Raw genomic sequence first — 23597 nt, 5'->3', positions numbered from 1 at the left:
CAGCGTCTGACCTCCCTTAGGTGCTTCTTGCTTAGGGGGGTTAATAAAGCCTAACGCTGCGGTGCTCAGGAGCCACGGCGAGGAGCGCACCGAGAAGACGCCTGTGATGAAATAAAGACAGGACCAAATCAAGAGTCTCCAAACGCCCGGCTCTGGCTTCAGCAGGAGGGGACGGGGGAGTGGTGGTGGGGTTGAGGCTGCAGAAAAAGAGACTGGTATTCCACTTAGATTCCAATTCCACAGGTCTCTGAGGGACAATTAAACCAAGTGAGGAAGAAGTGCTCTCTTTTCTCAATGCACTGGGGCGTGCATATTAGCCGTTGCAACCATGGCGATACACTCACACACAGAAGGCTCTGCCAAGATTCTAAAGTGGGAGAGCTTGCAGGAGAAGGCGCTCTGGAAAAAAACCCCAAAAACTTCATGTTGACACGTTAGAACACGGAGATCTGGATTGTAAGCTTCGGTCAGCCTCTGCAGCATTAAAAGCACAAAGCGGTTTGTCCTTAGAGCTTTAATTCGCCCGTATGCACAAGATTATGTGCAACCCCTTGTTAAAGTATTCATAACCTATGAACTTTCCCACATTTTTTTCACATTGCAAGATATTTTCTTGGAAATTTGTATTTGTCAGAGCTACAAAGAATGTTAAACCCTGAAAGCTCCTTATTTCATACATAGAAATCGGATGAATGTGATGTGCGTTAGCTTGTAGTCTCCTTCAAGGTAATACCCCCAAATGAAATCCAATGCAGTTGATTTCAGAAGTTCCCTCATTTGTAAACAGCGCACGTCTGAGTTGAATGGGATCTTAGTATAAATCCAGCTATTCTGTGAAGGAGTCGGAGGTTTGTTAGAGAATATTAATAAACAAACATTTTTATGGAGACCCAGAAGCACAGCGGACAAGTAAGAGAGAAAGAAGTGGAGAGATTTAAAGCAGGATTAAATTATAATATAATATCTCAAAGAGCACTATTCAGTCAATTATGCCAAAACCAAGACAAGACATGACTGACAACATAAGCTGACTGCGCTGGGCAAGGGGAGGAGAGAAGCAGCCAAGAGTCTCCTAGTAACTCAGGAGGAGCTGCAGAGAGTCACAGCTCAGGTGAGGAAAATATCTTGACAGGATGGCGATTAGTTGTGCACTCCACAAAGTTGGCCTTTATCAAGAAAGAAGCAAGAAGAACGTCGTTTGAAGAAAGCTACACGAGCTCCTGCTTCAGGTTTAGCACCGGGTATGTACGGGTAAAAGCAAACGTGCTGAGGAAGATGCTCTGGTTGATAAAACCAAAACCTAGCATTTGGCAAAGTGCTATATGTGGTTCAAAAAACTGGCACTGCACAACATCATGAACACACTTTTGTCAGTTTGACATGGCATTGGCAGCATGATGCTGTGGGGATGCTGTTCTTCAGCTTTGACAGGGAAGCTGCTCAGACTTGATGAGGACATGCGGAGTTATTAGAGGGCAAGATTAGAAAAACAAACCTGTCAGCACACAGCAGGACAAAAAACACTGGAAGAGCCACAGTGGAACGGTTTCGATCAAAAGGCCTAGTCAAAGTTTGAGAATCTGAGGCATGAAAAAAAGTCTGTAGCTGTCAATTAAACAAAAGGAGGCAGTATTGACTCAAGAGGGCTTTATGTTGTACATTTTATTTGCCAAATAAAATGTAAAACACATGTATTCTTTCACTTCACAGCTCAGCAAAAAAAAAGTGATGTTTGTGCCTATAAAGCAAGAAAATCGCAAAGGGTGTGAAAACTTTTGCAAGGCACTGCTCAATATTTAGATGTGGTGTTCCTGGTGAAGGCGTCAACCATTAGGGACTGAGCAGTACAGCAAAACCGAGGGAGCATGTGCAGATGTGCTGCCATTAGACATCCATCTTGTTTTCACGCTTTGCTCAGAGCTCTATTTGTCTGAATCTATGTCATTTTAGCTCACTCAGGTCAACAGCAATTCAACCTCCTCCTTCGTCTGAGCCACTTCAGAATCATAATGTGATGCATGCGGGTTAGGAACCTGCTAAACACAGTCCCTGTCACTGCTCAGACATTGCTGGATATAAATGATACACGAGGCCTGCGCTCGCCTGCCCCATTCCGAGTCGCCCTGTTTCCACCTGTCTGTGATCACAGCCTCGTTTTAGATAGAATCTTGTTTTTGTTGTTTTCTTTTTTTTTTTTTGGCTGGTTGCAATCGCACCTTTAGTAGTACCATTAAAATAATAAATCCGCAAGAAAAAAGTAACAAAAGGATTCATTCAGGAAAGTCAATAATTTATACTTTTTCTAGGCTCAGCCTCTCTCTCTCTGTCTCTCTCTTTTAGTTGGCGCAGCTCGCTACCGGGCGCCTCATGGGAACGAAGAAAATTACATCCTACCTGATAATTAGCAAAGTTCAGAGCAAACTAAAAATCTGCCCCACTCTCTTAGCTCCCTACCACTGGCAGCGTCCTCTTAGCAACTAATTAAGTCCGCCTCTGAGGTTTTCAGACAGAAACGGTGCTGGATGCTGCAGCAGCAGAATTAAAAAACAAAAGGGAGGAAGGCTGAGAATGAAGAGCGCGAGTTCACTCTTCATTATGTTTTCCCCGTTTCATCTTTTCACACTGACGAATAAAATATGACAATTGTATTCCTGGAGGGAGTATTATTATTTCACACATGGATGCCTTCTTCAAATAGAAATAACAGCGTTGGCCGCCATTATGCATGGTAGCAAAGAGCGAGGCGCCCTCTGTCCATAATGTTCTTTAATTATTATAATGTCATCATCCATATCCGGCAATGTTGCGCAGACAAGAAAAAAAAAAACGGGAAAGAAAAGAACAGCGGGACACACCGGGTATTAAATGCAAATCACTAATCTTCTCACAGTTGAGGGAAATCACACTACAAAGACAGCATTATTAGTGATTCTATCATCACAGCTTTACATCGGAACTGAGACTTTTCAAATGAGACGTCTGTGGGTATGTGGCGAGGTTTCACACTTCTTTTCAACATTACACTTAAAAATATATATTTCTGCACTATCAAAAATACTTAAAGTCTCACATTGTTGGCTTGGGATATTTTAAAGAGAGGCTTGGTTAAGATGTTTTCAACTGTCCATACCTTACCTTAGCTAACTCTTTAGGCATCTTCGCTTAGTATAAATCCAGATTAATTGGCCTTGGAGGCTGAAGGTAATGGCCAATTTAAAAGATGCTGAGACCAAAGCAGACTTAAAATAACTCAAAAACATCACAGCTGTTCATGGCTCTGTGTCTTTTTGTATCTAATTTAGGAACACTTAAACCGTCATTAAGCGGTTATTTACACACCAGCCGATGATCAGTGTTGCCAATTACCCAGTCAGGAAGGTAGCCGCTGGTTCTCCTCAAAGTTAAAACTGGAGGAATGGACAGTCTTTGTCCAATTCTTGTCTTTTAATCTCACATTGCTATTCCCAGTCCTCCATCTGGGCATCAGCAAAAGTGATCTGTGTGATCCGAGTTTGTAGCATTTATTATTGACATTTTTAACTTTACATCTGGTTTGATTTTTGATCTTAAGGCAAAGTAAGGTCATTTTATTTATATATCACATTTTCAGCAACACTGCATGTCTAAGTGCTTTATCTTATGTACCAAAAAAGATATAAATAATGATTATTTACATAAGAACTAGAATTAAAGTGTTACCAGCCACATAGTGACAATGAAACTTGTAAAAGTGCACAAAGCAACAGAATAAAGGTTTAAGTGAATGATATTAAACCTTTCTGTGCTTTTTTCTGTGGGGCAATTACTCTGTAAATACGCTCAATACGTTTCAGATAGGAATGTTATTATTGGCGCACAACCTCCAACCTACATTTCCTGTGAAAATACTCCTCCACTTCTGTGCAAAACTGAGAGTTTGTGTCATTAGATCGGTGTCACACATAATACCATACAACCTCTATTTGTGAGAATTGTCCCTTAGGTGTTTTACAGCTTAAGATGGAAGGTAATTCTTTATTGTCTTGAATTGACAATAGTTGTTAGCACCACACCAAATACCATTGCTTTTCAGGCTAGCAGCTAGAAAACCCCCAACTTGGTTGTGATGTTATTCGCAGCGTTACACCAAGAGCGCTATCTAAACAGAACCTCGCTCGAAATATCCAGAACTCTCCCGTTTAAGAGCAGCTTTAGCAAAACGACCACACAGAAAAAGTGCTAATCAATGAGATTCAAGGGAAACAAAGATTGAATCTAACCGTAATCTGTCATAAGAAAGCTTCGGCTAAGCCCTGCCCAGCCCTCATTAGAGACGCCGCCGGTACCGGGCCACTGATGACTCACGGTGCAAATGGAGCCGGCTTTTAAAAGGCAGCCCAACCGCCTCCTTGATAGGGCTCTGGGTTGCACTGAGACTGTTTGTGATGTGCAATCCATGAGAGACAGAGCAGGCAGGCAAGCAGTCATTATTTTCTCCACAATTACCTGAAGTCCTTGATAACGAGCGAAAAAAAAAGAAAAAAGAAAAAAAGCCATATAATTAGAAAAACACCAGCAACACCATTATTGTCAGGAGAACACAACAGTATAATGAAGCAATTATAAATGAGCAGCTTTGTGCTTGTCATTAATTTCTGCTTTTAAGGATGTGGAGATGAAGCGCGGTTAAACGTCAGAATGAGCAGGAAGGATGTTTAGGTGGGTTAAACTAAAATGAAGCAATCTGGTGGGCGTGTGAAGGTGTGTGTGTGTGTGTGTGTGTGTGTGTGTGTGTGTGTGTGTGTGTGTGTGTGTGTGTGTGTGCGTGCGTGCGTGCGTGCGTGCGTGCGTGCGTGCGTGTGTGTGTGTGTGTGTGTGTGTGTGTGAGAGAGAGAGAGAGAGCACAGACTGGTCAGGTCTACAGAACTGCCAGTGATGAGTTCACACAGTCTGAGCTCAGGCAGAATGTCCTCTGGGGGACACTTTAAACACGTTATAATAACCTCCTTTATGTCTGCGAGTCTGACGCTTTAAGGTGGAAACGTGTGTTTATGCACAGATGAGGATGTGCAGGTTCCACTGTGGCTACACACAGCTCAATATCAACATGCTGTGCTCATGTTGGACTTTTTTTTGTGTCTGGATTAAGTGTAAGATGCTCAGCTGCAAAATGAAAAGTAATGAGGAAAACATGCACTCTTGGTCAGAAACTTGCCCTTTTCACACATCATCACAAAGATTGATCTAGCGTTCATTTGATTTTCGGTCTCACTCGAGAGCTACTACATTTGAAATTCACGCATATTTTTACTTTTCCTCTGATGCCTTGCAGTTAGCCAACATGTTGCATTTCATTTAAAAAAATAAAATAAAATTCAGCCCGAAATCTAAGTGGATTAGACACGTGTCATTCCCTCAATGAGCCTTTTCTTCCCTCTTTGATGCCTTTACATTTTGAGATGAGTCGAAATACCGCTTTTCCTCCTGACTTCTCAGGACTGCCTCCAGATCAGCTTTTTGCCACCCAGAAGGCATCAAAAACTAAAAAACAAAACAAATGAGACCGAGTGAAGTCATCCCACAATCTCCTCTGATAGTAAAACTCCAAAGCGTTTTCCTCCTCAGCTCGAAATGCCAGCTTATTAACACATAGCACGGCACACTTCATCATATTGTCTTGAGGAGGCAATTGTATGGAAGGGGCAATTAGGACGGAGAAGCTGTGAGGTTGCCATTATTTTAGAATTTAATGACCACGCAATACGGTGCTAGATGTAGAAATGAGGGCTACAATGCTACAATTATGCATAATCTGGCAGATCTTAGCAGCACCCCCCACACTCCTTTTCGTTGTGCCGTGAATAAATTTACATGGAAAATGCACCTCTGCCTAATTTATTCAGAAAAATTAGAATATACATTACAAATATTTCCATGGACGACATGAGCAACATGCAGTTAGGAATCTAATGACTTATTTTTTTGCATCCTTGCTTGTGGATTAGGTTAGGCAGAGCACACCCGCCCCTCAGGGTTTTTGAGAGAACAGGTAAATAATTAAGCACAGACATAGTGGGGGAAAAATGTATTGGACACCTCACATTTTTTTGTGGGTTTTTTCTCCATTAAAATATCTCTAGTGGGGCTATTTTCATGAAATTCACAGCTGATGCCAATAATAAAGGTAATTTGTACTTAGAAATAAATCAAAATAAATTTCTCCATATATTAAGCTATGTGCAATTGTGTTTATCTACAGAATAGGCACATAGTGCAGGAAGAAAACAAGTTGCAAAAAGACACAAAAAACCAAGAAACTAGCATTTAGAGAGCAATCCAGCTCCCGATCAGTGAAAATTAGTATCAGCTGTTTTAGTCCTAATTGACGGACTACATAAAGGTTTCTCATTACCAAAATATAATACAAGAAGCAACTTGTGATGGGTGGAAACAAAGAAGAGCTTTGCAACTTTTTTGTTTGCAAAACATACCAGTTACAAATGTATGTTTTCTCCCGAATGCTCCAATTAACAGGTACAGTCGTTTCAAAGAAAACAACTGTTTTCGTTCAACAAGTGCCTCGGCCTCTATGGAAGCTCACTACTCCACTGCTGGAGAAAGTGCATGTTAAAGATTATTCAGAGTTTGCTGCAGAACATTTATACACATCAGTGGAAGAATCAAGTCTGGTCAGATGAAACCAAAACTGAACTCTTTACACTTTTTGGTGGTGAAACCACCTCAAATACACCAACTGTGAAGTTTGAAGGTGAGTATGTCATGGCGTGGGACTGTGTCAGCATATGAGACTGGGGTACTTGATACAATGTCAAGTAACATCAATCAAGAAAGGTACCGGAATTGTCTTGATATGGATCTGAAGATTAAACAAAAAGTGGATTTTCTTTCTTTTAACGAGTGCAGCGATCCTGAACACACAGCAAACAAAACTCTGAACTGTTCTCATAGATAAAGCTGCTAGAAAAACCCAAACAATCGCCAAACATGAATCCACCTGAAAAGTATGGAAAGAAATTAAGATTGGAGTATCTAAAGGAGCATTCGAAAGGCAGTTTGTGTGGATAATTAAACCTATGTAAGTGGCTAGTTTCTCCATTCAGAATACATGTTGGAGCTGGCATTACCAAAAGTGATTTTAAGTGTTGATTAACTTTCATTAAAAATGTTAAACAGCTATTTTTTTGGGCCGTAGCACTTTATTACAGGTAATGTATTGAACAAATTTCTCTGTACATGTGAAGTACTTGGGTTGTTACCAACATGTGGGGTGAATTTAGTGTCAACAGCCTCATTAGAAAGGTAGAAAAACAATGATGTGTTCAATACTTATTTTAACTGCTTCAGAATGTTTTTGTTTTTTTTACATATTTATATTCAACCATCTTTTCTTTCCCTATCTAAATCCTGTTCAATGGGGAACAAAAAAAGCTTTCTACCCCATAACTCTAGGGACACTGAGGGGGGAATGAGAGCTCTATGTCGGGGTGTGTGTGTCACTATGTGCGCTTATAGACTGTAAAAACCTAAGTGTGTGTGTGCCACTTAGCAATGGCAAGATGCATGACGCTGGACACAACCCAAAAGCAGGGATTATTGACATAGATGCTCCACCATTAATAAGCCTGCTGCATCCTTTGTGTTCGGGGTCGCCAATGCTGCAGTTAACTATAACTTGTCAAGGCTGCTCCAGCCGCACAATGCGCACCTCATGCATCTCCTGTCAGCAGGCATAATTCCTGCATGCCGGTGCACCGCTGATTTCTGCATAAGTGATGCGAGCCTTCGAGTAGAGTTAGGAGCACGAGTCTTTTGCCATTGAGAGATGTTCATCATTCTTGATCTAGCTCTGTCAAGACCTGGTGTTTTAGTGCCTCTCACGATTAGGCAGAATTGACAGGCCAAGAAGGCGAGTGAATAGCAAAAATGCAAGGAACCAAGGGGGTGTGGTGTAGGCTGGAGGGTGAAGTGGAGTGTGGCCGCCATTTAATCTGCAATTTATCAGTTTAGGCTGCACCATGTAACATCAGGGAGATTACATTCCAGAGAGAAGGAGCTCTATCTCTCCATCCCCTCCTCCTCCTCCTCTTTCTCTTCCTCCCCTCCTCTTTGGCTATCTCCTCTCCCATGCCTCCTAATGTTGTCTGACGGCAGAATGCAGAGCACAAAGGGAGGACTGTCTTTATCGTCACCATTATTGTTTCTGAGTCCCCTAATTAATATATAGCATTGTGGGCCACTCCTTGAGTACGCAATGAGGTGCCAGTGAAAGAAAGATGGCACAGAGGAGTCTCGCTGCAGTTAGACGAGCCGCATTTTTTTATGGATGTCATAAAGAAAAGTTGGGCCATCTTGAACAAGCGCGGGAAAAAACAGAAAGAAAAAAAAAACTACACATCCTCCGCCAGTGAAGCACATGACCTCTGACAACACCAATCACTTTGGGCCAATAAACGCTTAATTGCCATTTTTCCATTGGAGTGCTTTATCGATGCCATCTCAGAAGTGATTAATATGAACTGTTAACTAGCTGTTGCATTTAGCATTGAGTACAAGTGAGCCGGCGTGGAGGACGTCGATAATTTCTTTGATTTTTCTAACAATGAACTCCGACAGAATTGATAAAAAAAATAAACTGTCTGTATAGATTCTGTTTATTATTTAGCAAATCTTTGAGATTCTGCTGCATTCCGGATGCAATCGCATATATTTATGCAAACACTGATGCAGCTCAATAAATTAGGAGAGAGGTGTTAGTTTTAGAAATTCTATTTCAAACTCACATGCTTATGAGAACCCTGAATTTAGCTCATCAGAAAATCAGAATATGTTCTTAGATGTTTAAAATTAAATATTTAACACAATAATGTTGATCTGCTAACAAATATGTCCATGCACTGTAGAGATATGCAAACTTGACCATGCCTCTTTTTTTGTAAAAATAACAATCAGTGCAGCATGGCACTCTTCCAAAATTTAGATTGTTCTTTTCAGTCATCTGAAAATAGGACTATGGCTCACTGAGTCTTTTTCTCTTTAGTTTGGGTAAGACGTCTCTGTTTCAGAAATGACTTGACACCAGGAGTGTGTCTGTTGTGTGTCCTGGATATGTCAGTAGATGTGGAAGTTCTGACCCCGGTGCCAGTCCACATCTTGTGTCTCTCCACCAAAGTCTTAAGTGTGTTTTGCCCCACAAAATACTGTTAAGGCAGCAATTATCTTTGTCACATGGGTACCTTTTTGTAGCCACAGCTTTTCCTTCCACTAAACCTTCCAGACATATGTTTATATGTGAACAGCCAGCTTCTTTAGTAATGTTGTGTTGTGACCGTAGCAAAAATATATTTCTATTAAAAATCCTGTTGTTTGTTTTTATCGTACTATGCAATATTCACATTTTTAATACAAAAAAATACTTGAAATAAGCCACAATGTCATTCAGGGTTGTTGTTTTTTTACTTAATAACTGAAATACATTTAATAAGATGACATCCCACCACCACCTCACACACATCCTCTTTGTGATATTTAAAAAAAGAAATGTATTTGAACAGGATCACTACCCCTTTTATTAAACACTGTTGGGATGACACCAGAAGGATCGTGCAGCACTCCGGTTTTTTATCTCTCGGTCTGGAAGGGCAGAAACAGAAATATGAAGACGTGGCTTACAGGAAGGAAGCCTGTGGCAGCCTGATATTAAAATGGTTCAGGAGTCAAGTAGAACAAGTCAAGCAGCTGGAGGGCAAATAAAAAAGGGAGAAGAAGGAGGAGAGAGAACAGGTCGTTCTTAAAAGCTAATGGACTGTCAATGGTCAAATTATATTATAGAAAATAATGTAAAATATGTTTGCTTTATAGTAGGAGTGTGCTGTCAGACTTAAATGATCAGTATTTAACTTAAGCCACTCATGTGGAGTAACAAAAACGTCTTAGCAAAACTCTCACGCTACAGGTTGTTAATATATTTTCTGCCTTGAATGTCACATTAATACCTAGAAGATAAACTAAACATAAAGTTATACATTCAAGCACCAACCATTCTGAAATTCGTTCTGCTTGCAAAACACACAGACATATTTTTTATGAGTACATTCAAGAAGTGCTAGTGGATATAAGCAGTAAAAACGGAAGTCGTAAGCTACAACTTAACGTGGAAAAATAAGAAAATGTGGGGGTTTTTTATCATGAAACTAACAATAAAACACGACTGGACTTATACTAGAAGGGTAATTGAAAACAAATTCTTAGAGGTCAAAATCGACCATAAACTCAACTGGAAGTCTCACATTCATCACGCAGAAGCCCGTGGCACTCAGATTCCAATTTGGTGAGAAACTGAATTTTGTCTTTTCATAAGCTTTAAGCCATGATCATCAAAGCTAACAGAATAAAATGCTTGAAATGTTCCACACTGTTTGTAGTTTAAAAATAATATGCTCTTCAGCAAGAACATAGTTTTGAAAAGGGCCAGGCAGATATGCGACTATGATTCCCTTCTATATTCTATATTGCTTGTTAATCTAAACCCATTCAGCATTTGCACTGAGGTCTGCAATTTTAGGATCTTGGTAACGTCTGAACAATTCAAATTATGTAGAACATTAGGATTTACCACCTGACATAAAGGTTATTCTGTGCTTAAGTGAGGCCTTCTAGTTGGAGAGGCTCAGGGGGGATTTTAAAGTGGCAAACGAGGGAAGAGCTTTTGTATCTTTATTTCTGGGATCAAACTCTGAAATGGTTTTAGACAAGAATCTGAAACTATGCCCAAGCATTCAGCAGCTTAAATCACAGCACATGGAAGTGGTGTTCATGAAGTACAAGTTAGAGACAGCGTAGTGGCAGGCATGGGTGTTTGCAGCAAACTGGGAATTTAATTATTTTGGCAAAACTAATTTTTCTGTCCCTTGTCTGGTTCTTTTTATAATGATTATCTTCTGTTCTCTTCTATTATATTACATTATGCAGACAAGGCTGTGGTGTGTCATGAGACAGTATCTCTATTTAAATGTTGTCTTTAAAGGTAATTTTGCTTTCTGTAACTTGTAAAATATATTTACATTATTTAAATGTCTATGCTCGAGACCAACAAACCTTACCTAACTGATTCCCGATTTGCATCACAGTATCTAAAGTTGGAAGATACCCAAGCTGGTGCAGCAGATTCCCTCATGATCATTCCTTGCTAAGCACATCTTCATCCAAGGGATGATTTTCTAGATGTACCCAGAAGGACCGATCTGCACTGGCTGTCTGCAGCGACCGAGAACTTGATCCACTCTGAAAGGGGGATTGAACTCTCACAAGATAAAGACATGACATCTTCAGCTTACTTGATGTCAATGATAGGACAGCTCACTTGCAGATCGGGCATGTCGCCAGCCAGCCAGCCCTCCCTGGGTCCCGAACGCTGTCTCTCGACGGAGGCCTGTGACACAGATGACATCCGGGGGAAGCCCTATCACCTGTTGCTTAAGGACAGAATAATCAAAACGGGTCATAGAGGGATGCCGGCCTTACAACGTCCATGGCCATGCAATGCCCGTGCATGTATGTGTCAGTGTGTTTTCTAGAATATGTCAGGGCAACGGCCCTGAAATCCACCCTATAGTGACAGAGACGATCAGCGTCAGCAGCACATCTTCAGCCTGGATCGTGCTCGCAGCGAGGACCAATGCCAGGCAGAAACACCACTGCAATCTGCAGACAGGAAGGAAAAACTCTGGCAGCCAACAACATTTCTGACACCTATTTTTGAAAATATGCAAATTAGTGTAACAGTATAGGCATGTTTGAAACCAGTAACACCAAAAGACATTACGATGTAAACAAATAACACCTTTATCGATTTACATGCATCTCGATAAAGTGCATGCATTATTGCTCTGTTGGGATACTTTTTCCCTTCTCTTTTCTTTTCTTTTTTTTTCCTTCTCCTGATCAACACTTGACACGCAAACATAACAATATTGCCTAATTGCAACCTTGACAGAACGCACAGGCACAATCAGAGAGGCCAGCAAACGGTGGAATTTATGAAAACGCACAAAAGGGGCTCATGTTAGTTGTAGGGTACACCTGCGCTTGTCAAGGTACTCAAGAACGCGGGGTAATTGGCTGTTGATTGCTGCCATTAACATGTGATGGCTAAGTGCATCTAATTCCTGTTCCATTTCCACGGTTCAGTTTAATGTCACCACCCACTCTTTCCCCTCGGAGGTGATTAGCCGGGACTGTGAAAATTGTTCTTTTTGTAATGATATAAGCAAAATAAGAGAAAGGCAAATGCAGTAGTGTAATTGACACTTCTGCCTAATTAAGAATCATTTATGGAGAACAGAAATGGAAAATGCAAAGGGTATACATTCGTTCCTTTGTACGCCTGTTCTGGAAATGCAACACATAGTAATAGTGCTATGGTGGAGCTAACACTCGATGTGTGCATTTGTTCCTTTCTATTGACTCGAGACAGCAACCTTATGATGCCTTTTTCTAACGAGGCACAAATCCCCTTTTCAAAGGCTTTGTCTCTATAGTTTTAAGCTGAAATTATTAGGGTGAGTGAGAGTGGGGCTCTCTTTTACTATTTGCATCTCTTTCAATATCAGCACCTCTGGGCACAGAGACTTGCTATCCCTTTGAGTTTTAATCTTCTCGTCTGCCTGCATCCTCGCGGCTGTTTCATTTAAGTTTTAATATGTGTATTTGACATTTTGTTCATTTAGGCACCCCCCCCCCCCCCCCCCATTTCCCCCTCTTCATCCCGTTCCCCCACATTTAATTTAATTGACGCCTTGTGTTGTTTTGTCCTGAGCGCAGGCCCAGCCACTGTAGCAGCTGGATGTGTACAGTCGCGCTCAATAACACACAGCCATGTGTGGGTGCAGGCAGGCTGGCAGCGCGCGAGGGGTGAGAGGGCGCGTGCGTGGCGTGTCTTCTAAAGGTGCTTGCCACGTAGCAAAAAAAATGGCACGTGGACCTTCGCATCATAGCGTAAGAATCATCATTAGCTTCACATACATAAGTATTGAAGAAGAAAAAAACAATCTTACCACTATTACTACAACAACAACAATACATAATAATAATAATAATAATAATAATAATAATAATAATAATAATAATAATAATAATAATAATAATAAAAGAACAAAGCATGTTTTCATGTTTTTACCAGATAGTAGGTCCCTAATGGTTTTAAATGTCAGTCGTCGAGCTCCATGGACTTCTTTGTCTGAGCAGCAGTGCGGCGTCATCAGGAATGGTGTGTCTGCCATCTGCAGGCCACCGAGGGTAAGACACATTCTGGTGCGCCTGGATTGTACAGATTTATCTATAAGTTATATTATCATTCAATGGTTTTTTTTCCCCCGTCAGTAATGAAAATCAAAATGTGAATCTCATAAAATACATACAGAGTACACAAAGATAAAATAGTTTCTGTCTGTGTTAGAACGCTTTATGAGAAACTCAGAGCGTTTCTCAGAAAACAGGAATATTACAAAAGCCCAATAAAAATATGAAATGTAATATTGTGGGGAATCTGGTTACCTAATAGTTATACAGAAAACACCCTCCACAAGGCGGGGGTAAGCCACAAAAGTGTTGTATCAAAACACATTAATGGAAAGTTGAGTGGAAGGTAAAAGAACAGAAAATGTGGACAAGCAACAGAAATAGTTCTTGTCTTGAGAGTCTGGGCGAGTCTGACCTCATAGACCTTCATACTTCATATGTCTTACCTGGGCTGAGGAGAAAAAGGACTGGTCTGTACTGACATAGTCCAAGGTCCTTCTTTCAGATTAAAGTAAATTTGGCATTTCATTTGGAAATCAGAGTCCAGTGAGAACGTTCAGGTATGTTTGAGATGTGGTGTGAAGCCATGTCATCCAGTTATTCGTCCACTATGTTATGAAGCTTAAAGTTATCTATCAATCTGTGTCTAATGATCCAATTTGTGTTTTACCTTTTGAGCTGAATGATTGAAATAATACATTTATCATATCTCAATTTATTAAGGTATACAATAGAAAACCCCTGATGTTGTTTTTTTTGTGTGTAGAAATTGCTTAGTACCATTCTTTATGTACAGTTGCTACAAGTTTTAAAATGCAGTCCACTAGATTTAGAAATCTATCAAAGACAGGTAACAGGACTCAACAAGGGGATATCTCTTATCGTTGTATAATAATCTGTGCTTTTTTTTATTTATTTCTAAGGCTTACACAACAACAAAAATACTCAACAGTGCCTACATTTCTTTTATTTTTGTTGTTGCACAATAAGTGTTGCTAAATAAGCGGCTCCCATTTGGGCACTCTTTACAAAACATACCCGTTTAGCTCTGAACAGTTAGTGGTCACTTCATCTTGTCTTTTGCAGAGGAAATCTGGGTGAACTCGTTGCCTTCCCACGAGGCGCGGAGAGATGAAATGGTTTATGGACACCATGAGATCATTGTCTGCCGGTAAGGTGGGAGGCCGTTGTTCCCCCTACAGCCAGGAAGCGCCACACCAACATGTGAAGTCATGCATGAACCCCGCTGGACTGATCATCTGTTATCCCACAGCCATCTGGGTGAGTCCTCAGGCCTGCTTATGTCTTCAAGCAACAGAATGACTTCAATATAAAACAAAGATGAGACCAAAAAAAAAAAAAAAAAAAAAACATTTAAAAAATTACATCTTCAAAAAGAAATTCCTGTGATCCATCTGTCATCACATGTTGAAATTAACTTTCAGCCCAACTCATCATCTCCATTGCCACATATCTTATTCCACATCTCGTCACATTTTGACCACAAACTTCAATGCGTTTTATTGATATTTTGAGTAAAATGTAAAAAAAAAAAAAAAAGTCTGGAGTGCACTTATGTTCAGTAAATGCATAAAGAAAAAGCTTTTTTTTGTCTGAATAAAAGCTTCAGAGAATCACCTTTGTTATGTCTCTACCAGCTTTGACATCTAGAGATTAAACCTTATCCTTCCTGAAAATTAGCTCACAGTATTGAGTCTCAATCTATCCTGCCCTTCAACTCTGACCAGCTTCCTGTCTGTACTGAAAAAAAAAACAACAAAAAAACATCCCCATAGCATAATGCTGCCACCATGTTTACCCATGAGAGTGTTGTTCTGTGCTAAGTTGTGCAACCACACACCTTTTGAGCCTAAAACAGTTACACTTTGGTTGTGTCCAAGACCTCTAATGGCCTTCTGTTGACTTTAATCTCGCCACACTGTGGCTGGAACAGCTGACAATTGTCCTGCCGATAGGATCTCCCATCTGAGCTGTGGATGTCTGCAGCTCATCTAGAGCATAACGCACCTCTCCGTGTCATCTCTGTAGGTTTGGAGTCGAGCCATGCCTTTCGTTTATGGACGACAGATTTAACAGTGCTCTGTCCAAAGCTTAATCTTGTTTAAGAATTTAATCCCGTTTTAAATCTCTCCACAACTGTCCGCTGTGTCTCTTGTTCTTCATGATGCTGCTTACGCAGAACATCTGTACTGTGAAAGCCTTACAGCCTTTTATCACACAGGTGGACTTTGTTTACCAATTAAGTAAGTTCAGAAGGCAATTGGCCGCACAGGATTTTATTTAGCTGTACCAGATTAAAGGGGCTTGATTACAAATGGAACTTCGGCCTTTTCAGAGGCTTTGTGAAAAACTTTGAAATGATGGAAAACCAGATTTCCGATTTGCAATTATGCACTGCCTTGTGTTGGTATATATCCCATAAAAGACATCACAAAAATGCGCTGAACTAAACATGTGATTGAGCTACGAATACATTTGCAAGAAACTAGTATATCCTTATTCGTATTTATATAAATGAATAAATTTAAAAAGCGTGCTCATCAGTTGAAATTTAAAACAAAACTCTGTGCAGCTCAGATCTGCTGAGCATCAAAAGTCTAAAAGATCCAATCTTGCCACTGGCTTATGCTGCTAATTAACTTTACTCACCAATATTTGAATTTAAATGAACAATTAAGAGATATCGTCAGGGGACACAAAGCACCCCACGAACAAGTTTATGATGGTGAAAAGAAGGGTAATAGAGAAGGCAGTCGGTGAAGGAAGGAGGGCTTTTAGACGGGGGGATATCTCCAATTACAATCCACTGAAACTCCACTCAGCAGTAATGAAATGTTTGCAGAGACGTTGCTATTTGTGGATAATGCACCTCTGTTGTTCCCTCTAACAATTATATTCTGTGCATTGTTTGTATAACCTTTTGCAGCTATTGTGCAAATAACTAGATACAGCTCTGACTATCCAAGGAGCTTCAAAGTGATCAAGCATTATTGTTCATTTATAATGGGTGTTGTTGGTTTTTTTTTTGTAGCTGTTGAGGAAAAAAAAAAAAGTTGAAAAAGGGGAGGAAAATGTCTGCATCTTTTATTTATTTTTAAAGAATTACATAATGCATTAATCACAGTAAAGACAAACCGGCCTTTCCCGCATGTCAGAGTTGTGCAAGCTTAAAATAAACTTACTAATCGGATGCAAAATTTAAAACTCTCAGTGGTTCAGGGAGCGGAGGAGGAGAGCTCTGACACAAACTCTTTAGACCGTTTGGTTGCTTACAATGAAGACTTCAATTTCATTTGCAGAAAGTTTTTCTTTTTTTTTGCACAATAATTTGTTTTCTCCATGAGTACTGTTGCCGCAATTGGCTGTCTGAGGACACGCTGACACACAAGGCCGGGTCCGAGTAATTTGATCCGATCTGTGGAGTATGTATTCCCCCAATTAAAGTGACATCACATAAAGCTAAGTAGTATAGATGCAACCTGCAACTTGATTTTCCAGTGCGTGGTTTTCTCATCGGGTTCATTACTCTGACTGCGAGGAAGTGCACCGCGCACACACAGAGAACCTGCTTGTGTGCTGTTGAGGACGCGTGTTAAGAAAAGAGGGGGGGGGAGAAAAAAACAACAAAAAAACCAGAAAGTTAGGTTGTGAAGTTGCCCATTACTTGTTCATCAGCTTGAAACAGAAATCAATGAGATGTTGTAACATTGCTATTCATTTTAATCACATTAGTTGCGTTCAAGGTTAAAGGCAAAAAATAAAATAAAATGCACTGCTCCCTGTCGAATCTTCCAGGAAAACAAGTTTTGTGCAAAATACACAGTTTTTCTGATATGCATCTATCGCCGACACAAAAAGAAAGCTTTGCATCCTTCTGCAGGTTCGGCTGCAGGTCTGTGGCACTAATCCTATTCTACGGTTTATGACGACTGAGGATGCGCAGACCGTCCGATGACTTCATGCAAGAGGCGGCACAGGGTCAACAGGTCGCACAAGCCTCTCGCACCTACACCAATCACTTTAGCGTCAACTCAAAAGTCAGTAACAAGTCAATAGTGTTGATTGTTTTCTTGTTTTTGGATCTTTATCATATTGTGTACTGTGCTGGCAGGTCATTAACTGTGAAAAGAAATGGATCGTTGAAAACTATAATACATGTGTCACAACCGTGCAGAAAAATGAAGCAGGATTTAAAGGGGAAGGGGGAAAAAAAAAGTCATTTTTGGATAGTTAATGGCATGCTTAAACCAAAACGAGGAAAAAAAAAAAAACAATGATACTGAGCCATCACAATGCACCGTAACTGGGGAAGACAAAAAAAAAGAAAGAAACAAGCGCACATAAGTACAAGTCCCTTTTGTAGAACTCATAAGGAGGTAGACGGCCAAAATGGTTTCCACACAGAATCGTGGGAATCTCAGGTATAACGTTACAAAACTTACTACAATGCCATCAACAAAAAAGGCTGCTTTGATAAAGAGAGACGATGGCACAACAGATATCACAGTAGTTCAATTAAATATTCAACTTCTCTTCTATATTCATCTTCTTTTTTTTAAACCAGTGTAAAGGTGATCCAGCACTTTTTTGTCAATTAATGCAGGACAATTAATCTGATTTTAGGCTCATTGGGTACAACTCTGAGGTAGGTTGGGATTTTTTAAATTATTATTTTGTTTTGTTCCTGCTCAGGTGCTTTAAAAAAAAAACAAAAAAAAACACTACACGTCTGAGCCGTGACGGTGAAAAGTGTGGCGATGCCCGTGTTCCAGCAGAGGGACATAAAGGGATCTTCAGTGGCCCAATGGAGTGTGCATGTGGATGGGGGACAGTGCCTATTTTGGATTAACAAACAAATGTAAAACCTGTACAGAGCACCCCACATCAAAGGCACTATTTCAGTATATCCATAAATGCCACTGTTGCTCTGTGCATGAGTTAACCCTGTACATCTTAATCGCCCTGCTAAGGTGCCTTCCCGTCTCAAGCATTTCAAACGAGTTTATTATAACCTAGACATGATATGCATTGTTATTTTTTTTTTCTTAAAGTTAGACAAAGCATTAAATAGAGCAACACGTATAAATACCTTGAAGTTGTTACACATATGTAGGCCCCGTCTGTTCAAATTAGTTAAATTTTGGGAAAAGATTGAAGTAAACAATTCCTCAAATAAGCTGCCCAACTGTTGAAAACTTTATGACAGTATGGTTAAATGTGTACTGATCTCACTGTATCCCATCAGCAGCTATAACTGTGAAATCTCCACCCTCCCTGCAACAAAATGCTATTAATAAACATTACAATGACATTAATTTGCAGGCCCATCCCTCAGACCTGGGTGAAAAACAAAAGAACAGCAATCGTCACCTAGGAAATCTGGTCCCTTTAGATAAGATTATATTTTTACATTTATTTTACCTCATATTATCAATTGTGAATACATAAAATTCCTAACAGATACCCACCCACCAAAAAAAAAAAAAAACTAAAAGAATACAAGGAAAATTTTTTTAATCAGATTCAGCACTTTTGTTGCCAAATTTTGCGCCCCCGCCGTGGCTAAAATCTGGATTTCTCCACATACGTACAGTAATATATATTTTGTTATCTATCAACGTCTCTGGCTATGTACAAGCTATACAAATTCGGAGCAGGGATGAGAGCCAGGATTTCTGAAGCTGTGCAGAGGGAGCAGTTGGTTGGGAAGTCTCCCAGTCTCCCGGCTCCTTCCCCCGCAGTCTGCCCGTACAGGTGGCTGTTCTGCTTCACTTGCGATCGTCGATGGTCTTAATGAATTCCACCGCAGCGGTGAACTGCATCCACCAATAGCACTCCTCCCCACTCAGCCGGCTGGCGTAGAAATTATTGATGTACTGAACGGTGGACAGCAGGCAGGGCGGGTTTGCCTGGAGGGGGAGGAAACGAGGGGATGGGCCCACATTAAGAGCATGGAAGAGGCTCGAGCAACAGCGTGCGGATTATAATCAGAAATGTGTCAACAAAAAATAATAACATACACATGCGGGTTTCTAACAGTGTGTTGCAATCGCAGTCAAAACAGAGGGAGAATTTTTCCCATATGATCATTCTTAATATTCACTGACAAGAAAATCGGCCAGTAAATCTGGACTGGAAGTTTAAGAGATAACTGCTAACTCAGCCCAATGTCAGACGGAACAAGTGGAGGAGGAAGAACTTACTCTTATGAGGACGAAGACGAGGACTGGGACGAAGTCGTCTGCTCCTGGCACCGAGTCCTCGTTGGCTAGACTCAGCAGATTCATGATGGTGGAGCACATACGCAGTATGCACTGGACTTTGTCTCGTGGGGTCTTGTATGCGTTGATAGTCCTGATCTCAGCCTGAGCTGAAGGCCAGGGAGCCTCTTTAAGGTAAACCTACAGCCAGGACAGGTTAAATAACACTGGACTCTGTCGACAGGTGCAGCTCAATAAATTAGAATATCATTGAAGAGAGAATATTTCTTTTTGCAACTGACTTTATAAAGTAAAACTATGTACTATGATTATGTAGGTGCATTACATGACACAGTGAAGTAATTTGGATGGCTTGGTGATAATGAAAACTCAAATAATCAAATATTTGACTCTATATATACAGCATATATATATATATATATATATATAATTATTTTTTTTTAATCATCATTGCCAAATATATTTCCAAATATGTTTTCCTTCCACCTAACTTTCCAAGAATACATTTAGATAACACAATATGTAGCTGTATTCCACACCTCCTCATGTCTTGAATGGGATTCCTTTCAAGAATGGAGTTTCTCTGTTGCTTGCTCATTTAACCTGCTACACTTTTTCCTTCTACTCAACGTCCTATTAAGTTATTCTGTGAAAAGCCAGCTTCCTTAGCAATGACCTCCTTACACAGGAGGTCAGTGACTGCATGCTGAAGAGCTGTCAGTTCAACAGTATTTTTTATGACGATGTAGGTCATAATACAAATAGAAATAGAAATTATTTTACTACTGGTATTGTGTAATATGATTTTTCTAGAAAAGTTTTTGGTTTTAATTAGCAGGAGGCCATAATGTTCAAAATTGCCAGAATCAAAGATGACAAATATATTACTCCACACGTAATGATTCTTTAGATATTTCAAAATGAATGACTAAATAAATTTACTTCTCAATTATATTTTAATTTCTTGAACAGCAGCCGTAGCTCCTGTTCTTTATGAATGCATCAGGGGAAAGAAAGTCATCAAGATAATACCTCTGGGATCTGCAGAGCTTTGTGATTTGCCGTCACAACTTTTGAAAGCCGCTGGATGTGTTCATGGAACAGCCTGCGTGCAACAAAAACACCACCATTTGAGACCAGCATGGCACATGTGGAGTTCACATATTACACATATCAGAAGATTACTTGGCACGGCAGATGCAACAGCCACTCACTGGTCTCTGAGAATATCTCCATCCTGATTGGGGTAGAAGGCCAGTTTGAAGATGCGGTTCATAACGCTGCGCTCGATAGCCATCTGGGCATCCTGCAGCTGGTCCTCGCTTGCATACTGCCAAATGGCATCACGGGCCATGGCACCGTACAAGTAGCGCAGAAAATCCTCCACTGCTGCAGTCTTGTCATCGGCTGCTGTGCACCCCTGGAAAGCTTGAGGCAAGCACAGGAACAATAACGAATGCTCATGTGCCAAAACTTGCCTTGAAATGATGTGAAGAGTTACAGGAAATTGCTTGAAAATAAACACCAATAAAGTAGGACTTTTGATGTAAAACATTTAATCAGTACAATTTGGTTTAGTGTTGTGACTGACAAGTAATATAGAGAAAAAGCATTGTAAATCATGTATAATATGTCAAAAAGTGTTAGAAATACCCTAGTAAGATTGTCAGAATCTCTCCTCTGAAGGCTGGCAAGTCAATATGCTCAACCTGGGTTTAGCTGTGGAGAAGATGGTAAAAAAAAAAATACCTTTAATGAACTCGAGCATCTTTGTCTCCATATGTTCGAGGAGGAGGCGAACGCAGACGGTGGTGAAGTAGCGGTTTGCCACCTCCTTGTCTCTCAGCACCCTCTGCAGGAGCCTCTCCAAGTGGGCCTGAGATGTCTGCAGACCCTGGCGGCACCGGGTCAGGTAGGCTATGTACGGAGCCCGCTTCCTGAAGAGAACACAAAAATTACCGCTTATTAGAATGTCCTACAAGCTGGCTCTTCAAATAAACCCCACAAAAATATACAGTTTTGCTAAAGTATTCGTACCTCTGACTATAATACGATTTTGTCACATAGCTTTAAACATTAATGTACTCCATTGGGATATTGTGAGATCTACAGACACAAAATAGTGCATAATTGTGAAAATGGAAGGAAAATTATACGTGAAGTTCAGTTATCTGATTAATGTGCTATTCATTAATATTCAGTCCGTATCTCATTACTTTGTAGAACTACAAATTATTCCTCTGTGCTAGAAGCTCGAACTCAGTCAGATTGGAACACAAAGTTTCAAGTTTTGACAGATTCTTGGCTGTATTTATAGTGCTTCTAAAAATGACTACATCAACCAAATGTGGCTTCTTAAGGGGAGAAAAAAAATCCCCTCAAAGTTAATGTGAAGAATAATTTCTACAAACTGACAAACCAAAAGTGATTGCAATGATATTTACCCCCATTAAATTGACTGACCTAATTTAACAGAGGTCCAGTCAATTGGCACCAGTAGTCTCACTACTAGTGGATTGAACATTACCTGAGGGAAGTGAATGTGTCTCAAGTCATTGTAGTAAAACAACTGCTGTGTGTCGTAATGGAAGGTCCTTTCACTGGTTAAGTTGAGTTCCTGGCTACCATTACAGCTTGAACAGCTTAGTAAGGAAGAATGAAGTAAAAGTCCAGCGTTCAGATGTGTAAACCTGACTGAGACCTATCCACACCGACTCTGTGCTGACATTGCAGTCAAAGCTGCATCTACTAAAAAAAGGGGGTGAATATTTATGTCATCACATGTTTTATGGTAAATATTTTTAGCAGTAATTTAAGTGTGTCCAGCAAAAAGGGGGCTGAATGCATCAGTTGTGTTTGGTAAAAATGTGAAAAACACGCATTACTTCCACTCTTATTGCCCAATTATGTATCACTATGTGTTGTTTAATCTCACAAAATCCTGATAAAGCACACCGCATTTTGTAGTAGCATGACAAAGTTCAAGGGACTGCACTAAAACCAACAAAATATTAATTACAGACCGACGTGAGTTGAATGGCCCGATCTCTAAAGGAGTTCTGAGTTACCTGTAATCTTCCGCGATGGCGGCAAGCAGCTTCCTGCAGGTGCGTGCATCAAAACGGCTGACACAGCGTGTGGTCTCCTGAATCTGGGCCATCTGGTTCTTATCCTGAAGGTTGATGGCCTCCGCCAGCTGGACCTTCAGGAAACAGACGATCTCATTGTCTGAGAGAAACGAGACAATAGAGAAAGGATTGATAAAACAGCCTGCTAAGAAAGGATCAGCATTCTTCCACCTTCAGGAGACATTAAGTTTATTTAAACTAAACCAAGTCACTCAGCAACACCTGTGTCCTTAAACAGGCAGATGGTGGTCATTCTACAGATGTGAAGTCGTTGGTTCATTGAAAGGAAACCTAATACAGCATGTAGTAAAAATGTGTAGATTCAAACAACAAATATAAAGACCTGGGTAACCATTTGCCATTTTGTCCAAATTTAACTTCAGAGTATCTGCTGAAGAACGAACTGAAAGGTTCCTTTTTGCAAAGCTTCATGCTTCTGCAAGCACCAGAGACATTATGTGTCGACACATGCAATATGGTTTAATACACAGCAGAAAAATTTTCTTTAAAGCTTGTCCCAAGCTTTTACAGTAAGGTCAGAGTCTGGAGGTTGTGCAAACTTGCTATTTTGCTAAAGGACACTTTGAGCAACAGGGATGTTTGCCAAAATTTTAGGCTTACACTTAGTTTCTAACGGGCATTAGGGACAAAGATATATATGCTTTTAGGAAGTTGTAAAACTTATTCTGCACTGTTGTGCTCAAACTAGTAGCAATCCATCATCACTAAACAGCTCAATCACCATTTTTGGAAGAAATACATGCCAAATAATAGTGCACTCCTTCCCTGTTCCAGTGCCGAAAATTATTGGCTGCTCAGCCAATGCTGCAAAAGGAAAACCAAAACCAAAAAGTGTCGATGAAAACAGAAAATTAAATGTAAACAGAACAATTAGTTTGTGGCCGATCGAAGAAGGTCTATGGTTACTTGT

General features: G+C 40.3%; 1 protein-coding gene across 6 annotated transcripts in view; it reads right to left on the bottom strand.

The window, feature by feature from the left end:
* Window positions 1-16384: 16384 nt before the first annotated feature.
* gapvd1 (GTPase activating protein and VPS9 domains 1) overlaps window positions 16385-23597 on the bottom strand; it is a 35655-nt gene continuing 28442 nt past the window's right edge. For all 6 annotated transcript variants that reach the window (XM_023343668.1, XM_023343671.1, XM_023343670.1 and 3 more), the window contains 6 exons: window positions 22607-22766; window positions 21288-21475; window positions 20753-20966; window positions 20571-20643; window positions 19521-19718; window positions 16385-19226 (listed from right to left, as the gene is read on the bottom strand). In XM_023343668.1, coding sequence (XP_023199436.1) covers window positions 19086-19226; window positions 19521-19718; window positions 20571-20643; window positions 20753-20966; window positions 21288-21475; window positions 22607-22766 — 974 coding nt within the window. In that variant the 3' untranslated portion in view covers window positions 16385-19085. The remainder of the gene's footprint in view (window positions 19227-19520; window positions 19719-20570; window positions 20644-20752; window positions 20967-21287; window positions 21476-22606; window positions 22767-23597) is intronic.

This window comes from Xiphophorus maculatus, chromosome 12, assembly GCF_002775205.1.
Source record: "Xiphophorus maculatus strain JP 163 A chromosome 12, X_maculatus-5.0-male, whole genome shotgun sequence".
In the NCBI taxonomy this organism is placed as follows: Eukaryota; Metazoa; Chordata; class Actinopteri; order Cyprinodontiformes; family Poeciliidae; genus Xiphophorus; species Xiphophorus maculatus.
Note: the sequence above shows the minus strand (reverse complement) of the source record. Positions and strands in the feature narration are given on the sequence as shown.